This window comes from Hemibagrus wyckioides, linkage group LG16, assembly GCF_019097595.1.
Source record: "Hemibagrus wyckioides isolate EC202008001 linkage group LG16, SWU_Hwy_1.0, whole genome shotgun sequence".
Taxonomy (NCBI): Eukaryota; Metazoa; Chordata; class Actinopteri; order Siluriformes; family Bagridae; genus Hemibagrus; species Hemibagrus wyckioides.
Window position 1 is genome coordinate 7,883,330 of NC_080725.1, and position 9,976 is coordinate 7,893,305.

The 9,976-nt window shown below is 35.7% G+C and overlaps 1 protein-coding gene across 7 annotated transcripts in view; it reads left to right on the top strand.

The window, feature by feature from the left end:
• Positions 1-7,401, top strand: part of phldb2a (pleckstrin homology-like domain, family B, member 2a) — a 36,132-nt gene extending 28,731 nt beyond the window's left edge. For 4 of the 7 annotated variants that reach the window (XM_058412086.1, XM_058412091.1, XM_058412087.1 and 1 more), the window contains 11 exons: positions 206-361; positions 546-656; positions 732-821; positions 1,995-2,126; positions 2,974-3,073; positions 3,168-3,360; positions 4,356-4,449; positions 4,758-4,904; positions 5,335-5,554; positions 5,837-5,922; positions 6,058-7,401. In XM_058412086.1, the coding sequence (XP_058268069.1) occupies positions 206-361; positions 546-656; positions 732-821; positions 1,995-2,126; positions 2,974-3,073; positions 3,168-3,360; positions 4,356-4,449; positions 4,758-4,904; positions 5,335-5,554; positions 5,837-5,922; positions 6,058-6,198 (1,470 nt within the window). In that variant the 3' untranslated portion in view covers positions 6,199-7,401. The remainder of the gene's footprint in view (positions 1-205; positions 362-545; positions 657-731; positions 822-1,994; positions 2,127-2,973; positions 3,074-3,167; positions 3,361-4,355; positions 4,450-4,757; positions 4,905-5,334; positions 5,555-5,836; positions 5,923-6,057) is intronic. The other 3 variants (XM_058412092.1, XM_058412093.1, XM_058412088.1) reach the window with 2 other exon arrangements.
• The last annotated feature ends 2,575 nt before the right edge of the window (positions 7,402-9,976 follow it).

Below are 9,976 nucleotides of genomic sequence, written 5' to 3' on the forward strand. Positions count from 1 at the left end.
TTAAAAGAGACTTGTTCCAGAAACAGTTCCTTGTGTCCTGGGCTTTTCCCCTCTCCTTCATGCAGTCTGCTTTCTTCACTTTGAGAGCAGGCTCTCCTAGAATTATTTTCCATGTGTTGTGACTAAGGCCTTTTTGATGTGTATTCTGTTATATATGAGTGAACCAGGACCTGAGTTTAGTGTGTGTATGTGTCTAACATCTTAGGACACAGAGATGTTGGAGACAGAGATGAAGCACTTTGAGGATCTTGAGTTTCATCAGCTAGAGAAGGAGAGCTGTCAGGCTGAGGAGAAAGAGTCACAGAACAAGCAACTCCTAAAAGAGATTGCTGAGTACCAGCACAGCTTAGTCACACGCAAGGTGTGTGTATGGGATTGAGGATTTGTTTATTTATTTTTGTACTTTATGTTGTTTGTGTCCATCAGCAAAATACATTTAATTTGCAGGAAACCAAAAAGATTGTAAAGGTACTGGTGTGAAAGAGTTAAAGCTTAATCTAAATAAAGCTAAATAATATTTTTCAATTTACATGTATTTATTATAGGAGAGTCTCTTGGCTTTGAAGAAACAATCCACTCAGATTACCCAGCAGGCTCAGCAGGAAAAGGAGAACTTCCTGAAAGAGAAGAGCAATCTTCATCTCATGTTACAAAGGGTAAATGTGTATAAGTGTGTGTGAGTGGGCATGTAGGATTATAGTATCTCACATTTTGTTTACCTTCTTCATCAGGAGCGAGAGAATTTTGCTTCCCTGGAGAGGAAATATGCAGAACTAACAAGTCACCAGACCTTCTCTCTGATTCCTGTGTCTATGAAAGAGGTGGGAATATTCACTCTACTCAGTCTTTCCTCAAGGTTTTGCACACATACATTTATATACTGTATATATTCAGTTTCATAAATATTTGGACTTTGAGTTAGTTAATTTTGCCGAGTTAAAAATAAGTAATGAGCTCAAAGTGTAGACATTCACTTTAGAGGGTATTTACATAGAAATCAGGTGAACAGTTTAGAAATTGCAGCTGTTCCATGGCCAGGTATGTGGTGTTCCCTTATTTCACTCTGTAAGCAGAAAAAAGGTCTAGCATTATTTTAAGGTCTCTCAGTTTGGCTGGGCGGCCCGCTCCTGGAAGAATCCTGGTGGTTCCAAACTCTTCCATTTACAGATGATAGAGGCCACTGTGCTCATTGGGACGTTCAATGCTGCAGAATTTTTTCAGTACCCGTCCCCTGATCTGGGCCTCGATACAATCCTGTCTCAGAGGTCTACAGACAATTCCTTGGACTTCATGGCCTGGTTTGTGCTCTGACATGCACTGTTAACTGTGGGACCTTATATAGACACGTGTGTGCCTTTCCAAATCATGTCCAATCAAGTGAATTTACCACAGATGGACTCCAATCAAGTTGTAGAAACATGTCATGGATGATCAGTGGAAACAGGATGCACCTGAGCTCAATTTCAAGTGTGATGGCAAAGGCTGTGAATACTTACGTACATGTGATTTTTGTTGTTTTTTATTTTTAATAAATTTGCAAAGATTTTAAACAAACTCTTCTTAAATAAATGAATTTAATCCATTTTGGAATAAGGCTGAAACAACAAAATGTGGAAAAAGTGAAGCGCTCCACAAAAGCTCAATATGCTCAAGATCCAGTGAAATACTCTTCTTTTGTCAGCTTTAAAAATTTGCCAAATTTATATAATCAGCTTATGGAGCTTTCAGACTAGCCATAAATATTTGCAATGATATTTGTCTATTCTTTACTTGTTTCCTTTCATTTGTAAACTGTTGTGAAAAAGCAATAGAACACTCAAATTTGTAATGTTGTTTGGTATAACACACTTACTTCTGTGTTCTATAGGTCATATGCTACAGAGCCAGTAGTTTGTTTGTTTGTTGCTAGATATATAACGCATTTTGTTTCTGTTCCTCTGACATAACTTATTGAAAACAGTTTGTCCTACACACAACATTTTTGTTCCATGTAGGTAAGAAGGAGGAGTAACAGCAATAAGGAAGGATGGCCTATGCTGAATGACAGCAGTATGCCCCCTAAAAGAGAAAGACACAGTTCTGGAAGCTTTGGTACTTCCACATTTGACCACAACCAATACTCTAAGGTTGGCATCTCATGTGTATAATGTTTTGCATCATAAATCTGTTTTATTATTTTGCATACTTGTTCTCCGTGTTTTTTGTAAAAAAAAAAAAAAAAGTAGATGGAGTAGTTACTCCCAGTATTGCCACTAGTTGTGTGTAAATGTTCAAATTCAAATTTTATTTGTCACATACATAATTGTACACAGTATGATATGCAGTGAAATGCTTACACGACTGTTATGACCCAAGGAAAAGGAATAAGGACAGAACAAAAGACAGGATAAAAAATATAAAAATAAAATACAAAAATACGAAATATAAAAAATAAGAATACAAATTATACTAAAATATGAAATATAAAAACAAGTTTACAGTAAGCAAAAAATATAATAGAGTAAAAATAGAATAAAATATAATAAATATAAATAAAGTAGGGTATGTATATATAATATGTATATAAAATAAGATAGAATATGTATATGTGTAAAAGTGTAAAATGTACATACAGGAAGTGTAAAGTGTGTGCATGGACCCATGCAATTGAGTTGCATATCCTCGATGGTGTATTCCAAACGTGCTCAAAGTGTCTGATAGACCCCAGACCCACTAAGCAATATAATGCTGTTACTCTAGGTGAATGAATTAGTTGATTTAAAGTTCACGTACAGGTAAAATATTTGTATGTTACTGCTTTAAATTATTTTGTAATGGCAAAAAGTGCCATTTTATTAAAAAGTGTCATAATAAAAACATTACACTAATCATCCGATGGGCCCAGAGACAATGAGATATATTTGGTAACTCATATATTGTGTAATTCATGAATATGTTCTATCACACTCTCTTTCTATTGTTTCTGTCCTGTAGTCCCATCTGCCCCTGTCTCAGAGTTCCAGCTGTGGTAGTATGCCCCCTTGTGCTCTCTCTCTCACCCCAAGAAACCTCGACACTCGCAGTCCTCTCAGGGGTGAGGCACTTCACTTTTCACTCCACTGTTCCCATCTGTTCCTTTAATGCTCAAGCCATCTCAGTTTTTCCTTTTTTGTCTGTTTGTCTCTCAGCTGGTCACCTATATTTGAATGACAGCAGATGGAGGCAGAGTGAAATAAACAGTAGGACCATGTCTGAGTCAAACTTCTGTTTGAGCACTTTTCACCACATGGACAACAGTGCCAATTTTGATACAATCAGTATGGAGAGTTCAGACAGCCTGGAGACAAGCATCTCGGCCTGCTCTCCCGACAATATCTCCAGGTAGGATTGTTTCAGTACAAAATCTAACCCAATGAATACAAGAAATTTGGCTGTACAGATAATTAATAGTAATTAGTAAAAGTAAAAGTAAATAAGAGTGAGTAAACAAAATTATCTTGTTACAATGGCACCACTTTATCGCAGCAGTATGCCAGTTTATGGCACTGGCTTCTTCAGCAGGATAATGTGCTCTGCCACACTGCAAAAATTGAATTCAGGAATGGGTTAAGGAACATGATACTTAGTTCATGGTGTTGACTTGGCCTCAAAATTTTTCTTTCTCATTCCGATTAAGCATCTTTGGGATGTATTGGACAAACCAGTCTTACAGAACTTAAAGGATCTATAGCTAAAGTTTGATGCCAGAAACCACAGCACACTTTCAGCAGTCTTGTGGAGCCCATACCTTAATGGTCAGAGCTGATTTGGCAGCACAAGGGAGACTTACATAATATTAGGCAGGTGGTTTTGAGGTTATGTCTGAACAGTGTATAAGGAGCAATGATTATTATCAGGGGAAATTATTATTTAGGATACTCATTGTCTCATTTTTATATAGTACTATACTAATTTCTATAGTTTTCTTTTCTGTCTGCTTTTGTGTAATTTAAACTGCATTCCACTCAAATAAGCCCATATATGGTGTGTCTGAATGGAGCCTAGGAGACCCAGCAAGTACTGCCATTAACAACCAGCATTTCTACGTGATTGTAAATAGGTGCTGAATGTTCTGATTAAACACTAATCCCATCAACTAAACCTGTCTCCATGTCAAGAGTTACTATTAGGTTCTAGTAGTTACTGTAATATCTGTATTTTCTATAGTAGTACCTGAGTATTTATCTTCAACTTTAGGGACAATATCTGCTTTATCTTAAAAACCTTAAAAGGGTCAGGGTTAGGTTTTGGCATCATTAATTAGCTGCATTAATAGGTAGGTTGATGAAAGATCTTTACCAGGATAATAAAATAAACATCTGTGTGTTTGTTGTCAGCAGTGCCAGCATATTTAATGTGGTTAAGATAGAGGAGATGGAGTGTCTGCTCAGAGAGGAGCAGGCAGAGAAGAACAGACTCCTGAAGCACAGGGTAACATTTGTCATTATTCTGTAACCTTTTTGTCTCAATATGGTAAACTTAAGTATTACTGGTATTCTTCATATATTCTTCAATAACACCTGTAGTGTGTGATATTTTAATATTAAATATATTGATGTTTTTTTATTTGTTCATTCATTCATTCTTTCATTCATTCATTCAATCATTGGCACCCCAGTTTAATTGCTGTCTATCTGTTATTATCCTCATAGAAAGAAAATGGGATTTTACAAAGGTGTTTCTTTGAACCCTTACATCAAGAATTATGCATGCTTCTGTTTATGTATGACTCATTGTAGGAGACAGAAATAGAGCAACGCCGACAGGCTCTAGAGGAGGAGAAAAGGAGGCGAGAGGAGCTGGAAAGGCAACTTAAGGAGGAGACAAACATAAGGCAGAAACTTATAGAAAGGGAGATAAAGCTCCGGGAGAAGCAAAAAACACAGGTGAGACAATGGACAATTGAATGGGTATATATAATTGGATCCAATTGTTTAGTTTAAACAATTCCACTGCAGAATTTATCTCACTTTTTCACCCACTTGAAATACACACATTTCAGATTTCATGGGAAGGATAGGGGATACCTTTCAGATTACATGGGAAGTCATAAACTGTGCTGTAAATAAAATTACATATAGTTATACACCACCTAGGTTACCATAGTTACAGTTGGTGGCATACTATTTTAAACCTTTAGGATTTCAAACACTTAAGTTTAAGTGGCCTTCTATAAATTATTCAAATAAAAGTAGTGGAAATGCATTTTATGTTGTTGAAATGTGTGCATGGAAACAAGCAAACCCAGCTGCTAAAAAAGGAACTGAATAAAACCTAAACCTAATTTCAATATTTATTTGACATTTGTCTCCTCAGTCTCGTCCATTGACACGTTACCTGCCAGTTAGGAGGGATGACTTTGACCTACGGAGTCACATTGAGGCAGCAGGTCATCATCCAGACAGCTGTTTTCACCTTGCTATCACTAACAAGACATGCAGAGGCTTTCTAGTTAAGATGGGGGGGAAAATCAAAACTTGGAAAAAACGCTGGTTTGTTTTTGACCGAAATCGCCGGACCCTGGCATACTATGCAGGTATCTTGCTGTTTGTATTTGGTATAACTCAATTTGTTTTGCTACATGACATCATGCATGTAGTGGCTTGTCTGATGCACTAGAGGGCAGTATTGACCTAAAGAAAGTTTAAGTTTATGTGACGGTGCAGTGATCCACTCAAAGCCAGCTTATATGTATAGGTATTTCTTTTGGATATCCCAAATTATTTTTACATTCTTTTTATTGAGCTTTAAGATCATTGCTTAGATAATCTGCATTTTAATTATATTCAAATATTGTTTCCGTTTTTCTTCTCTTTAGATAAACATGAAGTAAAAACAAAGGGTGTCATCTATTTCCAAGCTATTGAGGAAGTGTATTATGATCACCTGAAGAATGCACATAAGGTGAGCTTCAGAAATTGACACATACCTGAAACTGTTACAAAATTACATAAGTGTCAAAGAAAGTACAAAATTTAACTTCTATTTCATTATGTAACATACTAATCCTATTGTTCCCTTGCTGTTCCTTGCACACAGAGTCCAAACCCTTCACTGACATTCAGTGTAAAGACACATGATCGCGTGTACTTCATGGTAGCTCCTTCTCCAGAGGCTATGAGGATCTGGATGGATGTGATTGTTACGGGAGCAGAAGGTTACTCACACTTTCTAGTTTGAGTACAGCTTTCTGCAGTGACCCACCATGGTTTGGTTCAGCCTTCGAAAAAGGATCCTAGTAATTTCTGCTTTTTAAGAAAGGAAGTCTTTTTCTAGCTCACATTTATGCAAGATATTATATTCATTATAATAGGTTGTTGTGAGAATCACATGGTATAAAAATACTGGAGCTTTCTTTCAGTACAGGTTTTCTGTTCAGCAGCTATGGAAGGATGTTAATGGTTGTCATAGCCCAATGTATACTGTTCCATTTTTGAGTTTTTGTTCCAGATAGCCACTCTCCTTCCTCCTGCATGGCAACCATATTTTGCCTTTGCTCTCATTTATTCCATTATAGGTGCATACTAAACAAGGAAAATGCTACATTATTCTGTTTTAACTACTAACCTTCAAACATATTTTTTTTTTTTTTTTTTTTTTTTTTTTTTTAAAGTGGCTTGATTTTCCAATATAGGTAGGCAGTTTTGCCCATATATTTTGGAACTTTAAAAATGTACATTTATTCAAAGCTTTTTCTAATATTTAGGGTTTTTATTTTCATTTTCCAGCAAGGTCAGTCAATACATAATTTAAATTTGGTTCTTTTTTATTGCTGACGGTAAACCAGAATCGGGATGTAGATCAAAGTCAGGATATAAATATATATATATATATATATAACCAAAGACATGCTTTCTTTTAATATCTGTATTATGTGAATGCATACATGGCTCTCAGTAGATTTTAATATCCTGTTATTTTTTGTCATTTGTTTATTAAGTAGCCTTTTCTGTTTTCCCTTTCATTGTTTCAAGAAAAAGCTCAAAAGGCAGTTCAGCAGAAAATTTTATGAGCCTGTTGTATCATTGTTGAAGCTAATATTTTAGCAGTAGCAGTCATAGTAAAAGCATAGTAAAAGCTTGTTTCAGCACTACAGGTGAAATATATTGAAATATTTCTCTTTCTTTAAAAAAATTAGTTACCATTGTAACTAATTAAATTGTTATAAGGCTTAAGGTAATGTGCCAGACAAATATAGCCCTGCTATAAGGCTTAAGGTAATGTGCCAGACAAATATAGCCCTGCTATAAGGCTTAAGGTAATGTGCCAAAACTTTCATAACATATAACTATTTTATTGTCATTTGATGGCATTTAAGGTCTTTTTAACAGGTACAAAATGTAAAGTATTATGCTCAGTATTAAACTGTACTTATTATTTTTATGTGGTACTTGGATAACATTTCTGTGGGTTAAAAGCACAGAGGCTGAACAAACAGCAAGTGCATCAGACATATATACTGAATATTTGTCTATACTGATAGCAGTGTGTTTTTAATTCTTTAACATGTATTATAATATTTTCATGATCAGTTTTATACATAAGTTAAACTATTTAGCATTATTAAAGGAAGTAGTATTTTTTCATTAGTATGTAATGTATAATAACAAACTCCTCCAATTAAACATGAACAGTTTAGTTCATACTGTACATTAAATTTGAGGTAAACATTTAAAGATCTTATTTTTGGAAAGGTGTCCATATACTTGCATTGCATTATATTGCTTAATAAATGAATGAATGAAGTAAGTGTGTCTGTTTCTCCAGATAGCAAGTTGTCACATGAAACTGTGACCCAATTAATTCATTAGAAACCCCATCCTATCTGTCACATGCTGTACCATGCCCTAGGTCTACTGCTAAGCTATGGAAAGCTCTGCAAAAATCTAGGCAATATAAACGTGGAATTCAACTGGCGAGATCCTGAATTTCCTCAGCAGTCAGTAAATAGCAACCAGATGTTACTAATGACTTGCACAAGAATGGTTAATCATCACTAGGTGTGACAACTTTTATAAAAGCAGAACCTCTGGCAGTTTGGTGTTCTGGAGAACCCGGGTGTGTGTTTACATCAAGCTAAGAAGAAAGGACATCTACCATGATCTCAGAGAATCAATTATTATTGCTCATCCATCTATGAAGAGTTATGAAGAGTTATAAAAATAATGTAAAATTCAACATTCTAGAAGTAAGAAGGATTATTTGAAAAATGCAGAGCCTTTAAGACAGTTGCCAAGAGTGGGTGTCCCAGCAAATTCAGTACAAAATGAGACTGTTTAATACTGAAAAATATGAAGAAAAACGAAAGAGCTACATCAGGTAAAATAAGTATTAAACACATCAGCATTTTTCTCAGTAAATATATTTCTAAACATGCTATTGACTAGATTGATTAGATTTTCACCAGATGTTGGTAACAACCCATGAAATCCACACATGCAAAGAAATCAAACCAGCATGCTTACTGAAATTTTTTTTAATACTTTGTACAAAACAACAAATGTTGGTAATGTTGGTAATGACAGCTTCAAGACGGCTCCTGTATGGAGAAACTAGTTGCATGCATTGCTCAGGTGATTTTGGCCCATTCTTCCATGGGCCTCTTCTATGAACTCTGATCTTTAGTTCATTCCATAGATTTTCAATTGGATTCAATTCAAATGGCTAGGCTATTCTAGCAGCTTTATTTGCCTTCTCTGAAACCAGTTGAGAGTTTCCTTGGCTGTGTGTTTGGGATCATTGTCTTGCTGAAATGTCCACCCTTGTTTCATCTTCATAATCCTGGTAGATGGCAGCAGACTTTTATTAAGAATGTCTCTGTATATTTTTCTATTCATCCTTCCTCCAATTATATTAAGTTTGCCAGTGTCGTATGCTAAAAAACAGCCCCACACCATGATGTTCCCACCTCCAAACTTCACTGTTGGTATTTTTGATGTGATGTGCAGTGCCATTTGTCCTCCAAACATGGTGTGCATTATGACATCCAAAGTGTTCAATTTTGGTCCCATCTGACCAGACTATTTTCTCCCAGTATTTCACAGGCTTGTCCAAATGTTGTGCAGCAATGGAGCAATGTTTCTTCAGCAATGGAGTCTTGCATGGTGAGTATGAATACAGGCCATGAGGCTTGAGTGCATTTACTTACTGTTTTCTTTGAAACAATTGTACCTAATTCAAGGTGTTTCTGAAGCAAGTGGTCCTTGGCTTTTAGACAAGTCTTTTTATAATTCTTTTCTCTCCTCTCAAAAATCTTGTGAAGAGAATCTGTTTGTGGCCAGTTTTGTTGTGAAATAATGTTCTACAGCCCCCTGTAAAAACGTGTCCATCACAGCACAATCAGAAAAAGCCTAAACAAGTACTTCTTGTGTAGTTATTTCTTCCACCTGGTCCTGAATGTTGAGTGATTTATGGGGAAAAAAATACTGCATATTAAAATCTATATATAAAAATCTGCATATAACTGCATATAAAAATATTTTTTTGATGTCAGTTGAGGTTATTTGTTTATAGATTTTGGTGAGGACCACACAATTGTTATTTAGGCCCTGATTTAAAAAAAAAAAGATTTGGAGTACAGTATTGGTAAATGAGCACACACCTCTGGCCTTAAATGGGCTTTCTCCTAAATGAGCACACTCCCCTGGTGTGAAGCTTAATGCCCATGCTTTTTGAAACGGGCTGCCTCCTAAATAAGCAAATACCCAAAAAATCCATTGGCACAAAGCTTAACATCATTCTGTCCTTAGAAGGACATAACATACCTGCCTTGAATTCCCAGCCAGAGAAAAAAAGGTTTCTTTTTTAATATCTAAAAAATAAAGAAAATAAAGCTGCATATAATTAGGTCTGCTAGTGATTCGGTAATGAGATTGGATGGCTCTCAGCTCCACTCTCAACTATTAAGACAACCATTCAAATGGACAGATACTACTACTACTACTACTACTACCTTTGC